This window comes from Grammomys surdaster, unplaced genomic scaffold, assembly GCF_004785775.1.
Source record: "Grammomys surdaster isolate TR1022 unplaced genomic scaffold, NIH_TR_1.0 513, whole genome shotgun sequence".
NCBI lineage: Eukaryota > Metazoa > Chordata > Mammalia > Rodentia > Muridae > Grammomys > Grammomys surdaster.
The window spans coordinates 113,792-131,123 of NW_021604932.1; the positions used below are offsets into that span (position 1 = coordinate 113,792).

General features: G+C 38.6%; 1 protein-coding gene across 1 annotated transcript in view; it reads left to right on the forward strand.

Moving 5' to 3' along the window:
• Positions 1-17,332, forward strand: part of LOC114633048 (cytochrome P450 2C6-like) — a 103,949-nt gene that overhangs the window by 74,446 nt on the left and 12,171 nt on the right. Inside the window, exon 5 of the mRNA XM_028781665.1 lies at positions 13,637-13,813. Coding sequence (XP_028637498.1) covers positions 13,637-13,813 — 177 coding nt within the window. The remainder of the gene's footprint in view (positions 1-13,636; positions 13,814-17,332) is intronic.

The window sequence follows — 17,332 nt, forward strand, 5'->3', positions numbered from 1 at the left end:
AACAGGCTCATGGGAGACAAGATACAAAATACTTGACACAGCCATTAGAGTAGAATTTACCCATGACTCTGGTTCACAAATGTTTATCCCATTGGTAACTGATGGAAAGCTGAAAATGAGTTTTAATCTTGGTGAGCATAGTGCTGCCTCATGAAGACAATCATCTGTATTTTGGGAAGAAAAGAAGGAAGGAGAAGAAAAGGGCTGGTGTGGGTTATGTTGGTCTCAGAAGGTGAAATGCAGGGAGTTTGATTGCATTTATCCCACAGGGCCACTGCTGGGTGGTTGTTGGGTTTCAAGGAAGGTTGGAGACATTGCCTTAGTGACAGGAAAGCTCAGTCTGAGAGGTGGAAAAGCTGGAGGTTATTAGGCTGTTCTGAGCCTTCAATGAGGCCAGGGCCATGGGGTTCTCAGACACTTGGACATCCATACACCACTGAGAATTTCATTCCTATGCATATGTTGTATTCATTGTAGTTTTCCCTAGCAAAGGACCTCTAGTTGTAGGTGTTGGAAAGATTAGGAGGAGGGTGGACAGTAGCTGAGTTAGCATGAAGATTGACAAAAACAGTCAAGCAAATATAGGAGAGGTGATTTTTTGGAGGAAACATGGCCTGGGCAGCTGTCACCAGTTCATGGATGTCTTTCCAGGAGATCTTGTTGTTCCTCTGGGTTTGGTGTTTGCTCAGCTTTCTCCTCTTCCTCTGTCCTTGATCTGCCAGTGAGAGGCCATTTTCTTGGTTGGTGGGGCAGTATCAGACATTTCTTGCAGGAACCCAGTTAGTCTCAGCCTGGTCTTGTGAGAAAACATAAGCAAACCACTCCCAGTTGTAAGGAAATGATCTGATCCCTTCCAAATTTCCTTCTAAGGATCAGACCCTTGTGCTAGGTTAGGGGGAGTTAATTTTGGTGTGTGTCAATGTAGGGTGATTGGAGAGTGTTGGGAATTTTTGTTGATGTTAAATATGTTTAGTGTAGTCAGAGCCATTATTAATTGTACATTAGGTGGTAGATGGTTGTCTTTTGTTTTAGAAGTTTAGCTTTTAGAGTTTGATATACTTTTTCTACTACACCTTGACCCTTAGAATTGTGAAGAATCCCTGTATGTTGGGCAATTTCCTAATATGTGTAGAAAGTTTTGAATAGAGAGCTAGTGAAGGCAGAGCCATTATCAGTTTTTATCAGTTGAGGAATGCCTATGATGGTAAAGGTAGAGCACATATGGTGAATTAACCATTTTGAATTTTCTCTTGTTTGGGCTGTAGTTCATATAAAATATGAGTATGTATCTATTTTGAAAAAACATACTTTTGTCTAGAAATTGAGAAACATGGGTGACTCAATTTGCCATAAGGTGTTCTATTTGAGGTCTCACTGTATGGTATCCATTGTTTGTAAAGCTGGGATGGTAATAATGAATGCAGAAGACACGCAAATTTTTATTATGATTTGGAGTTGAGCAAGGGGGATATGGGGAGCTTCTTTATATTTGTGTGTGTGAATAGAATTATTCTGTTTGTTCAATGTAGGCCCCACAGCTTAGCACAACTGATTGCATGATGGAAATATCATTTAGGACATAAAACTGACCACAGACAATACTACATGCCAAAATGAAAACAAAACAAATCAAAACAAAACAAAACAAAACAAAGCAGAAACTTAAAAAACCAAAATCCAAATAAGACTCTAGTATAAAAGTCCAGTTCTAAGAAACTCTCTAAATGAATTAACCTTGCTTTATGCATTCTATAGTTCTGCTTCTAGCTAACCATTCTTGTTAACTGAAGTATGCCAATCTAGAATACAGTTTTTGTGCTTAAACATTCATCATGAGATAGGCTTGGGGATACACTAGGATCCAGACCAAACAATATTAATAGCTGGCTAACAAACTTTCTATTGGCTTTAACCTATGTTTGAGCAGTCTTCCCAGGTAGGCAACCTACAAAAGTAACTTTTTTAAGTTACATCTTATTACCTGCTTCCTGTATTCTTTCCTGTAAAGACAGTTACTCTCTATTGTGCTTCCTAATGTTAGGGGAAGGATGATGTGGGCAGCCTTTGGAAAACCAATGCTGTATGTTTTACCCCACCCTGAATCATAAGCTAAGACCAGTTCTGAAACCTTTTTAGTAAAGGGGAAGGACCAGGGTCATGCTGCCTATGTACTGATACTTCTTAGAGTGACGAATAGCTCCAGATTTTACTAGCCACCCACAATAATTATGGTGAGAAGTACAATAGGTTATGACATATGTCTCTAATTACTCCATAGGCTCTGTCCTCAGCTAGTAACCCGGACAGTGAAGTCATTAGAATCTCACGAATTTAAGAATTCATCAATTTCCAGTGTAAAATCAATAAAAATTCTTATGCTTTTTAGTATATCCTATGTCTAATAAATGGAACTTTGTTTCTTTGGGATTTTAGGTCAACATGAGTCAGGCAACAAATTCTGCTTACCTTACACAAGGTAACAGGGCAAAATGACTTTGGGTCACCAAAGGTCTAAAGATTATCAAAATAGAACTTTTCTGACTTCCATGTTAGAAAATGATGGTCTAATTATTAACTTGATTTGAAACACCATTAAGATCATACTTTCCTGACCTCTATGTTAAAAAAAAGATGTAATTATTACCTATACTCATGTTTGCTTTGGATAGGTTAAAATAAGGTTGATATTCATTCAGAGTATATTGTCAGTAAAGGTTGGTGAATGCAATAGAACTATATGTCTATATTAAGGAAAACAGGGCAAGATAAGGACTCAAACCCTGTCTCTACTAGCTATAGTCTCTGTCATTCTAGCCAAAGTACAGAATCTTAAGGGCTCAGTTTTTAATCCCCAGTCAAATAGTTTTGGCTTTGATAAAAAAAGATAGAGAGAATCAGAAGAAATACTGATGTGAGCATTTTAAGAATATCCACTATATAATATAGTCTTAAAAGACAATTCTCTGTTTTAAGAAAGCTTAGCTGTATCTGCTTAGTCAATTTAGATCCCCTATGAGGCCATCTCTAAACATCAAACCTTTGCTTGTGTTTTGCCATTATAATTAGAATAACAGATACTATGTGATTAATATTTAAATTTTACGAAGTCTTTGTCCTCATATTTTATTCTGAGCAGTCTGGTCATTTTATACTATGATTTATATCATCCCCAAGCACCTATGATTTATTCAAGCCACAGAAACTGCTCTTTCTTTAACCTTCTTTATTTAATTATATAATTATTTTTTATTCTTATCAATTACAAAATTATGATGATGAAGTTTATGTCAACTTGACACAATGTATATTCATTTGGAAAGAGGGAACTTCAATTGAGAAAATGTCTCTCTAAGATCTGCCTGTTGGCATATTCTTAATTAATGATTGATTGAAGAGGGTCCAGCTCATGATGGGTGGGGGCATCATGAGATTGTGGTCCTGGGTTTTAGGAGAAAGAAGGATCAGCAAGCCATGGGAAACAAACCAGTAAGTGGTACCCCTTCATGACCACTGCATCAGATCTTGCTTCTGAACTTTGCCCTGCTTGAGTTCTTACTTGATTTCTCTCAATGATGAACCATGGTGTAGAATTGTAAACCAATTAAAGTCCTTCCTCTCCAAATTGCTTCTGTTAGGATATTTCATCACAGCAATAATAACTGTATTTTAGATTAGAATAAAAAACATAAAACACCTTTTCTGGGGGAGACAATACAGTCAAGGACTCACAGTTCTTCAAGTATTTTCTGCTCAGTAATCTGAGTCTCTGTGGTCAGTTATTCTGAGCTAGATTCAGTTCCAGAGTGATATGAAGGGGACAATCCCAATCCTTTTATTAATTAGTCATATAGCTGTTATTTTGGTATTTTTTGTGGAACTCCTAACCACGGGAGTGGGTCTTATGTCTGCTCTTGAAACTCTTTCCCTTCCTACTGTGTTGTTTTATCCAGCTTTAATATGAGGGCTATTGTTTTGTCTTACTGTATCTTGATTTGTCCAGTCATCTCTTGGAGGCCTGAACTTTTCTGAACAGAAAACAGAGGGGGAGTAAATCTTGTGAAAGGAGAGGTGGGAGGAACAAGAAGTGGAGGTATGAATGGCCTGGATGTATGGTATTATACACGAATCTATTTTATTTAGAAAATTATTAAAAACACACACAGTGAATAAATATGCCCATAAGAAAATATCATTTAATTCATTTTTTTCTTTCTATAAACTGTGTGATACTAACAGTTTTTCTTATTGTCTTTTCACCCTAAGAACAAATAGCAACAGTCTTGATTTTCCATGACTTGTCTTGTGTAGTGGTCAAGGAGAGAAGAATACATTGTCTTTTATTCAAGATGTCTGAGTAATACTAGACACATTTTGTTTAATTAGTTGTATTTGTCAGAGTCTGTTAAATATTTATAAAGATACACTTATTGAGAATGCTTATGTAAATGTTTACAGTAACAAATATTTTGAATAAATAGTTAAACATTCAGTTAAACCTGGGCATGGTTGCTCATGCATAGACTTTAAACTTGGGAAGATAAAGCAGATTAGTAGATAGTTTGAGCTACATCATGAGATGTTTAAGCATGCAGATCAGCTAATATGTGTCATCATCACTAGGATAAAGTCCATGCAAAAGACAGATTAAAGAGCAATAGGTAGCTGATTAGTCAATTATGTTGTGATATTGATTCTGCAGCCACACTATAAAAGCTCTGCGCTGCCTGATCACAGCTGTGTCAGTAAGGAGGAGCTCAATGGATCTGTTCACATTCCTGGTTCTCAGCCTCTCCTGTCTCATTCTCCTCTCACTCTGGAGACAGAGTTCTGGGAGAGGGAAGCTTCCTCCTGGCCCTACGCCTCTTCCAATTATTGGCAATTTCTTTCAGCTAGATGTAAAGAACATCACCCAATCCTTATCCAATGTAAGTAAGCTTTATGCTCTTCTAGGCCTTGCAAAGAAAGGTAACTCAAACCCTTAAAAATGTCTTTTCATTTTGAAATTATAATTACAGAATTATTATTTTGAGGTTATAATTTTTTCTTCCTTACCCTTTCTCTTTCCAAACCCTCCCATATGCTCCTTATTGTTCTTTTATAAAATCCATGACCCTTTTCTTTTATTAATTGTTGTTACACACATATATGTACATTTATACACATTTATTCCTAAATATAATCTGTATAGTTTTGAAAATGCTATTTTTTGTGTATGTTTTCAGGACTGGCCATAAGAGTATTGTAATCAATGATGTGAAGATAAAAACCTGGAAAGTTGCAATTCTTGTCCCCACCAGAAATTGAGGAAGAAGCAATTTCCATTTTGAATTAGAGAACTTTTGGTTCTTTGCATATTATAGTAATATTTGCAAAGTTGTAAAAATTATGTATACTTCGTCCCATCTTTATTTTATTGCTGTTGCACACATTTTATTTTTTCTAAAAGTGTCTGGAAAAGGGCACATTACATCACCCATCGAATTAGGTAGCATTTTAGAGTTGTGTTTTTATTGGCATTAGCATTTGATACAGAAGTTCTCTCAGAAACGGGTTTCATTAAGAGAAAATATCTGTAAATGTAGAGTAACATAGGAAATAAGTGAATTAAACATGTTGATACTGTCCACATTGACTTTTATTCTGCGAGCCAGGCCATGGATACCCCAGGTTAAGAAACTATTCTCTTAGCAGATACCCGTGCTGTGTGCAACTTCAGTTGTACCCACTCTCCACATTTGTAGTAATGATAGAATGAACTTGGGGCCCTCACTATGGATTTCCACTTTTCTTCTTGGGGCTAAGTTCCACAGGAAAAGCTTTACAGGTGTTCCAGAAACAGTTATCTGAGCATTGATACTTATTTTAGTATTGAGTGAATATGGAATTATGTTGTCCAGGCATCAAGTGATTAAAAAAAACCAGAGTACTAACATTGATTGTTATTATTGCTAATATTATCATAATTATTATTACTAATATCATTATTATCATTATTTATTCATGAACAAATGATGCCTATAATTCCCCCTGGCATAGTTTTTTTCCATTCCTTCTTCCCTTTATTTCTGAGAGGGTGCCCCTCAATCCTCCTCCTCCCTGGGGTATTAAGTCTCTATAGGATTAAGCACATCATCTCCAACTGAGGACAGACAATGTAGTCCTCTGCTGTATATTTGCCAGGAGCCTTGGACTTGCCCTGGTCCATGGGGAATTCAACAAGGACTTAGTGAGGGGGGAGAAAAATGAAGGGACAAGAGACATGAAGAAAAAGAGCAAGTTGAGGGTTTTGATCAAGCTCTCAAATTTTAACTTCAGGTGGCAGGTTATTAAGGCATAGCAAAATAGGAAGTTTAGGCAAGGATCATTGCTTGAGGCTATATCACTATCTTATCCTCATTGCGTAAGACAATCCTACTATCTTAAGAGGCTTTCAGGAAATACCATATGTTCTTTAAGTTCCTCAGCCCCAAGTCCTCGATTGTTCTTTTTTAACCTTGTACTTTAACTGACTAGGTTTTCCAGAAAAACAGGTAATTTCTTGGGTTTTGCTCCCAGCATCTCCTCCCTTTTAACAGTTTTTATGAGGCCAGTGAGTAGCTAGGGATGATGGCATTATGAAGATGAATGAGCATTAACCAGAGGGGGAAGTATTGCTCTGATCCTCCAAGTATTTTTTACTGTTGTCTTTTAGGGAGGAGAGGTATTTTAGTCTTGTTAGTGTCTGCAGATCTTCTCAGCATGACATTATCAAGAGAGGAACCAACACCAACCTCTATGCAGTCAGGTTGTTTCACAAGGGACTCAGAAGTGGACAATTTTGGTCCTCCTCCTCTGGGACATCATCACGCACCTTTTGCAGGTACCCATGCTAAGGCAGGTGAGCATAAATCTGAGTTTTATCTAGCTCCTAAGGGAGATATATCATTTCAAGGCTCAGCCAGGCCTCTATCAGCCAGATCAATTCTATGATAATGTACTTGTAGTGGTTTAGTTGCCATGGACTCAATTTGTTGTTTAATGAAGCCAGTGAGCCTGGTAAAGGCCCAAGGGCCAAAACCAAAAGGAGAAGGAGATGACCACAGGGCCTAGGATAGAAGGGAGAAGGGTGGTAAGCCAAGGAAAGGCAGAGAACAAGTTTTTAAACCAACTTTCTTCTTGTTCTCATTGTTTCTTTCACCATTCTAACCTTTCTCTGATCTTGGCCATACTATCTCTAACTACCCCAGTGTGGTCAGTATAAAAAGAACATTCTTCACTGAGGGTGGCACAGAGCCCCCTTGCTGAAGGAAAAGCAGGTCAAGCCCTTTGCAATTTTGGAGGACCACTTCAGACAGAGAAATGGGGGATTTTTTCAGACTAGTGATGCCAGCCTCCAGATTTTCCATGTCCCTGTCAATGACCTTTGAAGGCCTGAGTGAGCCTATTTGAAAGAACTACAGAAGTTATATCAGCCTCAGCAGCACTGAGGCCAAGGACGACAGATAAGGTAATGGCTGTTATGACCTCATGCTTTGTCCTAAGCAGGGTATGATCAGCAACAGGTCCCATGCCTGAACAAAATCTTCTTCAGTATAGTAGGTTAAGCTAGGAATCAACTATACAAGTATGCAAAATGCTGTGTTGTTATTCACTAAATTTGGAATATAAATGCAAGGTGTAAAACCATTGCTGCCAGCCAACCAAGTATCATTTGTTGGAAGAAGGTAGGCAGAGGAAGAAGAGGCATAGAGAATTATCTTATTGCAAAGATAAACATTGGTGGAAGGGACCTTATATTACAAACACACAGTCCCTGGCCTGAGACTGTGCTCAGTGTGTTAGCTTTGCATCTTGCTGTTGATTTCACCTGCATGAGGAGGAACCTTGGATCTCAGTGCCTTCAGAACTCACAGCAATTCCCTCATAAAAGGGTGGACTAGAATGATTACATAACCAACAGGATTCGGTGAGTTCAGGGTGAGAATGATTTAGCACTAAAGAGGTCCTATTAATGACCTCAAGAATAAAATATTGAGTATCAGGTTAAAAGGCGTCATCAGAAGGAGGAGGTGTAGTGGGGTAAAGGGTAGGAACAAGATTAAAGGGCCATTATTTTTTTTGTGAAAGTTGGGCTTTAACCTTGGTAGTATAATCAGTAATATTGGCCAAATTAAGGACTAGGGCACAAAATGTGGGAGGGGGCAGTGGCATAAGAAGGTAGACCAGGCAAAAACATGGAGGAGGCCAAACAGGATTATAATACTTGACCATCTACTCTTCTAGAGATGATGTTTCTTTGGGAGAGAGACCGTCATCAGGCTCATTATTGACCAAGGATGTTAACGTTGCAACCAAGGGATAAATTTTAACAGGAGGAATTTTTGCAGGTGCCATCTAGACCTCTGTATCAGGCATGAGAACAGAAACAAATTCACAAACAGAAGGTGGTTGGGAGTGTCATAGTAGGACATTTTCTCCCTCTTTTTCCACATCATGAATGTCTGGCCATTGTTTATAGACTTTAAGTATATCATTCACCAGGTTTCAATAGGAATAGGCCTGAACAGGGACTCTCTCAGGACCAAAGGTGCCATAAAAATCTTTTAAGGAATCTCCAATCATAGCCCGTCTTTTCTCATCAATAGTTGCTTCATGAGGGAAACATGGACAAACATCACCAATGAAATCAAATAACTTTTTAAGATCTCTTTTCTTAACCCAAGTTCCTCATGTCTTGAAAGATTCCTTGATACCCTTTAAGGATAAATCATGCTTACTTAATGCTTGTCCCATGATTGCATTGCTCTATCTTACCTTAAATGGATCAGTCTCACAGGTGCTTGACTGTGGTGATCACAATTCGGATTTTCTCTCATGTTTATAGGGAAGCGGAAATCCTATGCTTGAGGGATGTCCATGGAAGAGCAATGTTCAATCGTTTGATTAGACCCTGACCCAAATGCTCTATGTTGGGCACCAATTTCCCCAGCTTGGGGAGAGTTCAACAAGGACCTAGGGAAGGGGACACAAAAATGAAGGGTCAAGAGACATGAAGAATAAGAGCAAGTCGAGAGTATTGATCAAGCTCTCAAATTTTAATTTCAGGTGGCAAGTTATAAAGGAATAGCCAAACAGGAAGTTAAGGCAAGGCTCACTGCTTATGGCTATCCCACTATCGCAGCCTCTTTTCCTAAGACCATCCCACTATCATAACCAGCTTTTGGGAAATACAAGATATTCTTTAAGTTCCTGGGGACTGAGACCATGAATGTTCTTTCTTAACCTTGAACTTTAACTGACTAGGTTTTCCAGAAAAGCAACTGATTTCATGGGTTTGACTCCCTGCATGGATTAGCTTGTATATGCTATTTAATTGGTGGTTTACTCTCTGGGAACTCCCAGGGGTCTAGGTTAGTTAACACTGTTGGTCTTCCTATGGAGTTGCTGTCCTCTTCAGTTCCTTCAATCCTTCCACTACTCTTCTTTACTCTTCCTACAATCCAATGTTTGGTGGTAAGTACCTACATTTTTCTCAGTCAGCTGCTTGTAGAGCCTCTCAGAGGCAGCCATGCTTAGGTTCCTGTAGGGTTTAATGTTTGTGGGCCCTGTGCCTGCTTTGCCACAGGGTTCTGGCCACTTAGGAAGGCAGGAGGTGGGAAGTCATCAGCTCTTACCTACATGCTGCTGCTGGGCAGGTGTTGGGCTGTGGGGAAGCCAAGGGACACCAGGGGTGAGAAAACACAGTCTGAGATCCTGGGGACAGTTGGAGCTGGCTCGGGGATCCCCAGGCCTGCAAGGAGGCCAGAGCTGTATGATCCTCAGGTTCTCAGACATTGAGGCACCACTGGATGCCAAGGAAGAGCTGAGAATAGAGTGGGGGCCCATGGGATGGGGTAAAGAAGGACATTCCATCTGGTCCCACAGGGAGTGTCCTTAGGTTGTCAGCAGGCAGCTTGGCTTGAGCTTGGCAGTAGCTCTGCCTGGGAGCACACACAGGCCTTCTACGGGAGATTAGAAGGCTTCTCTATAGGCAAAGGTCTTCATTGCTCCTCATGGTAGATCCTGACGAACAGAGGCAGTCCATGATTTTAAGGCATTTATTGTTATGCTGGAAAGTAGATAAGTAAAACTGTACCCCACTTCTCAGAGCAGGCCTGAGATTAAATATCTTTTGCAGGGAGTAGTGTCTGGGACAGAGAATTTATTGGCTTCACCTTTAGGCTTTTAGATACCTCATTAAAATGGAGATCTGTCTTGAGGCTTCATGACCACAGGTCAAGTCCTCTATCTGTGGAGGGGCTTGGAGCGGTGCTCTTGCATGACTGAAGGCCACAAATCTATGGAGGGCTGAAGTCAGTGACATGAGCCTGGTGCTTAGGAATCAGGCAAAATGCTTAATGCCCTTTTAGGGTCACTGGAGTTTCTAGCCTTAGCTCAACCAGGAACCAGGCTGCCTTTCACAGTCCTACAGGTTCCTGTCTGCAAGTACAACATAGCATAAGTAACAGTGTCAGGGGTTGGTGACTGCTTATGGAATGGGGTCTTTTACTCATGAGCAATTCATCCCTAGAATGTATCTGAAAACCTTTTGCCTCAGTTACATTTGAAACATAATCAACAGACCTGATGAATATTTTGATGTGACAATTCACTGTAATCTAAATATCAACTGCCTCAGCCATCACAGGGTACATTGTACCCACTGCCAATGACTGTTAGCCATTGTTTTGCTTTCCAATTTTCAGTTCTCAAAAGTCTATGGCCCTGTGTTCACTCTGCACTTTGGCATGAAGCCCACTGTGGTGTTGCATGGGTATGAAGCTGTGAAAGAAGCCTTGATTGCATGGCGTGGAGTTTGCTGAAAGAGGAAGCTTCCCAGTAGCTGAAAAAATTAATAAAGGACCTGGTAAGTAAGTGTGCATGTTCATTTGTGAGCTGGGCAGCATTCAATGAGGAAGAAGATAGAATGTAGTGGCCATATTTGATCCTGGGGCTCAGACTGGACCTCCCTGTGGTTGTGTCTTCACAGACACCCTTTGTCTTTTTGGGATTACATTGTAGTGTCCATTCCTATTTTTTTTTTTTTTTAGGAATTGTTTTTAGCCATGAAAATAGATGGAAAGAAATAAGAAGCTTTACACTCACGACTTTGCAGAATTTGGGCATGGGGAAAAGGAACATTGAGGACCGTGTTCGAGAGGAAGCACAGTGTCTTGTGGAAGAACTGAGGCACACCAATGGTGAGCAAAGCTTTGTGTTTTGTCTTTTACATCCTGTTATATGTCAGAGTACAAAGGATGTATTGGTATTATTCTTTCTCCAAACTTTTCTGTTGCTTTTGAATCAGATATCATGAACACAGCTTTTATTTTAATTTTGTAATGAGTTACATCCCTAGCATAAATATACCTTATTTATTGATGATCATTTTATTAGAGAATAATTGCTATTGATAATTGTGGCAGTGTTGTCATCTACATTTATGGATCCTAAACTAGATGATATTTGTTTTTATTTTGTTGAACTACTTTGGTCTTCCTAACTTCACTGATGTGTCATGGAGTCTTGAACTCTCCATTTCAAAGTCCTCTGTACTTTTGAGTCAAGGTACATTTTTCATTACTTAGCTGTGTGTAATAGATTTTTATCATGATTTGAAAAATTATCATTATTTGTTTTTGTTGTAATTTTTATGTTTTAAGAAATTACAAATGATAGCATTAATCAGCATAACCCAAACTTAACAAAATACCTTGTTCAACTAAACTTGAACTTTTTTCATTAACACTATTTTGTCTTTCTCTAAATTTATTAAAGATTTGCCTTCTGTTCTCTAAAGCATTTATCTCTGCAGCCACTGTTTTTCCTTAGGGTACGAGCAGATCTTAATTTGCTGTCATTGTGAAAGCTACTCTCCCAGAAAGTACCTTTCACAGAAGACTTAGGTTATCTGCTTAAATTTTCTAGAATCTTTTCTTTAAGTTCTTTCTTCAAAATAAAATAAAGATTGAAAATCATATTTTAGTGAAGATCATATTTAAAGTAATAGTAATTACTATTTATTATAATTTATTTTGAGAAAGATATCTAGTCACTCATAGAACATTCTTGCACTACCCTCAAGTTCTTGTATCGTCAACATTTAAGACCTACTCATTCCAGTATTTTTCAGTAATACCTTAGTTTATACAGATATTAATCTGCTAAATAAAATTTGGAATAATGCCTCAGGAAGCACTGAAATCATTGAAAGGTTTGCTGCATTAGTTTGGATACTCCCTGATAAGGGAACAGGAAGAAATGACAATATGAATGGTTTTATGGTGTGTAGAACACAAATACCTTTACTATCTTTCCTCGTGATGAATTAACATCTCCTGTTCTCTGCTTATAAAGTAGTTCTGGACCACAGATAAGTCAATAAAGGTGTGCAATTGTTATCAAGTCATATTTAGAGGCCCACACACTTCTATGTTTGCACTTCATGGCAGAGGTTGGCTGATTGGAAAGCTTTTGACAGTCAATGAGTTACCCTATTATCTTAACATCTACTGACTTCTAAAATGTATGAATTACATTAATGTGTACCATATATTTCAAATTCATAGGCACAATTGTATTATAACTAAATATGGAAAAATTTATTATGAACCTTGATTATTTGGGCAGGATTTTCTACCTCAATTCTTCTAAGAGCATAGAAAATTACTATATATAAACTGGAGCAACTCTTCTTCAAGGTGATCATGAGTCATATATATATATTTCACGCCATGCATCATCTCTGGGCTGATTTCGGTCTGTGAGAAGTTGCAGAACTCCAATCCAAATGTGGGGAGATCACAGTCTGAGACCTGTGGGCACAGAGCTCTTGGGTGGGGACCCCTAAGAAAGAAGGTGTGTGGGGATCGACTGGTCTGAGACTCCTGGGCTCCCAGGTGCCCCAGGAAGTCGAGGAAGAGCTGAGACTGGAGGCATATGGACTGGACTGGCCTTCAGTCGAGGGGGATGAGGGAGAGAAACTCCAGCAGCACCCCACAGGTAGTGAGACTCTTAATCACAGAGACTCACTTGGCTGGGTCATGGCTGGCTCAACTAGCTTGCTTGAGTTGGTGGCCTCCATAGCTGGAATGCAGAGAAGTCCTCCAGTGGGAGATTAGGTGGTGGTTCATTGGTTGAAGGCCTCCTCTATGGTTCTCAATGGCAGGCCCCAAAGACAAGAGGAAGTCCATGATTTTAAAAGTTTTATTGACATGGTGGAAAGTGGATGAAGCTGTACCCTGTGTCCTCAAGGAGAGCCTGAGGTTAAATATCTTTTGCAAGGAGGAGGGTCTAGGAAGGAATACTTAATTCGCTATTCCCTCTGGCCTTTAGATATCTCATTAATATAGTAATTTCTTGAGGTGTTGCAGCCTTTAGTCATGCCCTCTACCTGTGCTATGTGACTGAAAGCCACAAAGCTTTCTTTGGGAGGGTTTGTGGATAAGTGAAATGAACTGGGTCCTAGGAGCAAGGCTGAACACATACCTTCCCATTAGAGTATTATCTGGGGTTCAAGGCCTGAGCTCAGCCACCTCTAATAGCCCACCACCACACATAGTATGTATATATTTCTTACTTATACCTAATGCATAAATTCCTGTTTTTTTTCTTGTAGTTCTGCAATACTTTCCCAGTTTTCATTGATTATTGTCCTGGTAGTCATAAGACACTAGCTAAAAATATTTATTATATTAAAAACTACCTTCTGAAGAAAATAAAAGAACATCAAGAATCACTGGATGTTACAAATCCTCGGGACTTTATTGATTATTACCTGATTAAGTGGAAGCAGGTAAAGTTAAATACATCCTTACTTATTTGATTTTTCAAGTATTTCCTCATTCACTGAATATTTATATATTTGCCATACATTTTTAAAGGATCAATCCAGTGTCATTTGAAAACAAACTTGAATATTTATTGGATGTGTGAGAATACAATATGAATTCAGACACACACATAAGGACATTTTGTTAATTAGAACACATTAACATTTACCTTCACATAAAAAAAGCAATATAACTGAGCATGAAGACAATACAAAGTGCAGGAGAGAGGGAAACAGATTTCAAATATGCCATAGAGTGTAAGCTATTGTGGCCAATAAGCTTTGTATTCTCTGTCTTTAACTGCTTCTCCAAATCCATGCCAGTATGTGATTTTCATTTATTATTTATTTAACACATTGTGTAAGAAAAGTATTCATATGTGATTATCAATTTGTGACTTAAGCATTTTCGAACAGAAAAGAAAGTTTATTTTTACTACATTGTGTTTTTTATTCTGAATTTTTTTATAGTCCAGTCTTTATCGCCCTCCCTGTCTGCCTTCTGAATGTTCCTCATCCCATACTCCCACAAATTTCCAAGAGGATGTTGTCACCACACCCATTCCACCAGAACTCTCAACTCCCTGGGGCCTCAATTCTCTTAAATGTTACATGAATCATCTCTCACTGAGGCCAGACCAGCCAGTCCTTTGCTGTATCTGTGTTAGGGACTTCATATAAGGTGTTGTATGCTTCCTGATTGGTTGCTCAGTTTCTGAGAGCTCTCAGGGGTTCATGTTCATTGAGACAACTGGTATTCCTATGTAGTTGTCACCCTCCTAGCTTTTCCCTAATTCAACCACAATGGTCCCCACCTTCTGTACATTGGTTGAGTGTAAGTATTTGCATATGACTCTTTCAGCTGCTTGTTGAGCCTCTCAGAGGCCAGCCATTCCATTTTTATCTCTGCCATTCTTTCAGACAGGACCAACTCTGGGTCAGAGTTTTTGACTGTGGGGTGATATTTCCATCCCACTACTTGATGTTCTGACTTTCTACTGAAGGTGAACTCTCCAAGTTTTCTCTCCCTGCTCTAGGACATTTTATCTAAGGTCCCTCCCTTTGAGTCCTGAGAGTCTCTCACCTCTCAGGGATCTGATACATTCTAGAAGTTCCACCCCACCTTCCATGTTTACCTCTTTCTATTCTTTTCACCAGCCCTAAGGGCTTTAGTCCTGTTTTTCCCCAAAAACCTGGTCAGTTACCATTTTTGCCTCTCTGTCTCTTTCCCTTCCTCTCTCTCCTATCTATGATTGCTTTCTTCTCCCTCTCAAGCAGGACTGAGGCATCCTCACTTGGGCCCTTCACCTTGTTAAAGTTCTTGCATTCTGTGGACTGTACCCTGGGTATTCTCTTCTTTTCTTTTGGCTAATATCCACTTATTAGTGAGTGCAGGGCTGTAGCTCACGTGTGGTCATGGGTCCGATTAGACTGAGCTGTGAGTACATACCATGCATGTCCTTTTGGGTCCGAGTTACCTCACTCACGATGGTGTTTTCTAGTTCCATCCATTTGCCTGCAAAACTCAAGATGTTCTCGTTCTCAATAGCTGAGTAGTATTTCATTGTGTAAATGAACCATTTTTTTTTTTTATCCATTCTTCAGCTGTGGAACACTTGAGTTGTTTCCAGCTTCTCACTGTCACAAATAAAGCCAGTATGAACATAGTGGAACATGTGCCCCTGTGGCATGGTGGGGCATCTTTTGGGTATATGCCCAAGAGTGGTATAGTTGGTCTTTAGGTAAGTCTATTTCCAATTTTCTAAGGAACTCCCAGATTGATTTCCAGAGTGGTTGTATCAGTTTGCAATCCCTCAAGCATCCTCATCAACATGTTCTATCACCTGAGGTTTTGATCTTAGCCATTCTGATTGGTGTAAGGTGGAATTTCAGGATCATTTTGATATCCATTTCCCTAAACACTAAGGACTTTGAACATTTCTTTAAGTGCTTCTCAGCAATTCAAGATTCCTCTGTTGTGAAATCTCAGTTTAGTTTTATACCCCATCTTTTTTTTGCTTTTTGTTTTGTCTTTTTGGTGACTAGCTTCTTAAATTCTTTATATGTTTTTGATATTAGCCCTCTATCTGATATGGAGTTAGTAAAGATTTTTTCCCAATCTGTAGTTGTCCAATTTGTCCTGTTCACTGTATCTTTTGCCTTACAGAAGCTTTTCAGTTTCATCAGGTCCTGTTTATCAATCTTGGTTTTAGAGCCTGGTCCATTGGAGTTTTGTTTAGAAAATTTCCCCCTATGCCAATGAGTTCAAGCCTCCTTTCCACTGTCTCTTCTATTAGATTCAATGTATCTGGTTTTATGTTGAGGTCCTTGATCCACTTAGACTTGAGCTTTGTACAAGGTGACAAATTTGTATTTATTTTCATTTTCTACATACAGACTGCCAGTTAGACCAGCACCATTCATTGAAGAAGCTTTCTGTTTTCCATTGTATTGTTTTCCATTGTATATTTCTTGTCTTCTTTGTCAAAGACCACATGTCTGTAAGTGTTTGGTTTTATTTCTGGGTCTTCAATTCTATTCCATTTATTAATCTCTCTGTCTCTTTACCAATGCCATGAGTTTTTAAATCATGATGGCTCTCTAGTAGAGCTTGAGGTCAAGGATGGTGATTCCCCCAGAAATTCTTTAATTTTTAAAAGTGGTTTTTGCTATTCTGGATTTTTTGTTTTTGAGATGAATTTGAAAATTGCTTTTTCAATGTCTTTGAATAATTGTGCTTCTATTTTGATTGGGATTGTGTTGAATCTGACAATTGGCTTTGGTAGGATGGCTATTTTTACTTTGTAAATTCTACCTGCCCATGAGCATGGGAGATCTCTCCATATTCTGAGGTCTTCTCAGTTTTTTTCTTGAGAGCCTTGAAGTTCTTATACCGTTCGTTCACTTGTTTTGTTAGAGATACTCTAAAATATTTTACATTATTTGTGATGTTTGTGAAGGCTGTTGTTTGCCTAATATCTTTCTCAACCAGTTTATCATTTGTATAAAGGAAGGCTACTGGTTTATTTGAGAGATTTTAATATACAAATATAATGCAATATTTTGAACTTTGAAGTTATCCTTAATGGAAATTTTGTTGTTCAGTATGTCACTGATTTATTATCCTATTTACTTGAGTATTGAATGTCTGTAACATTTCTCGTAAGGCAGGTATACTGATAAGGACTTTTTCATTCTTGAATATTTCTTACATATATATAATTAGATATAGTCATATTTATCCCCCATTTCCTCTCCATTTCTCATATGTCTTCCCTACAATAACCCTCGCCCAAGTTCATTTTCCTTTTCTTTCTTTCTTTCTTTCTTTCTTTCTTTCTTTCTTTCTTTCTTTCTTTCTTTCTTTCTTTCTTCTTTCTTTCTTTCTTTCTTTCTTTCTTTCTTTCTTTCTTTCTTTCTTTCTTTCTTTCTTTCTCCTCCCTCCTTCCCTCCTTCTCTCTCTCTCTCTCTCTCTCTCTCTCT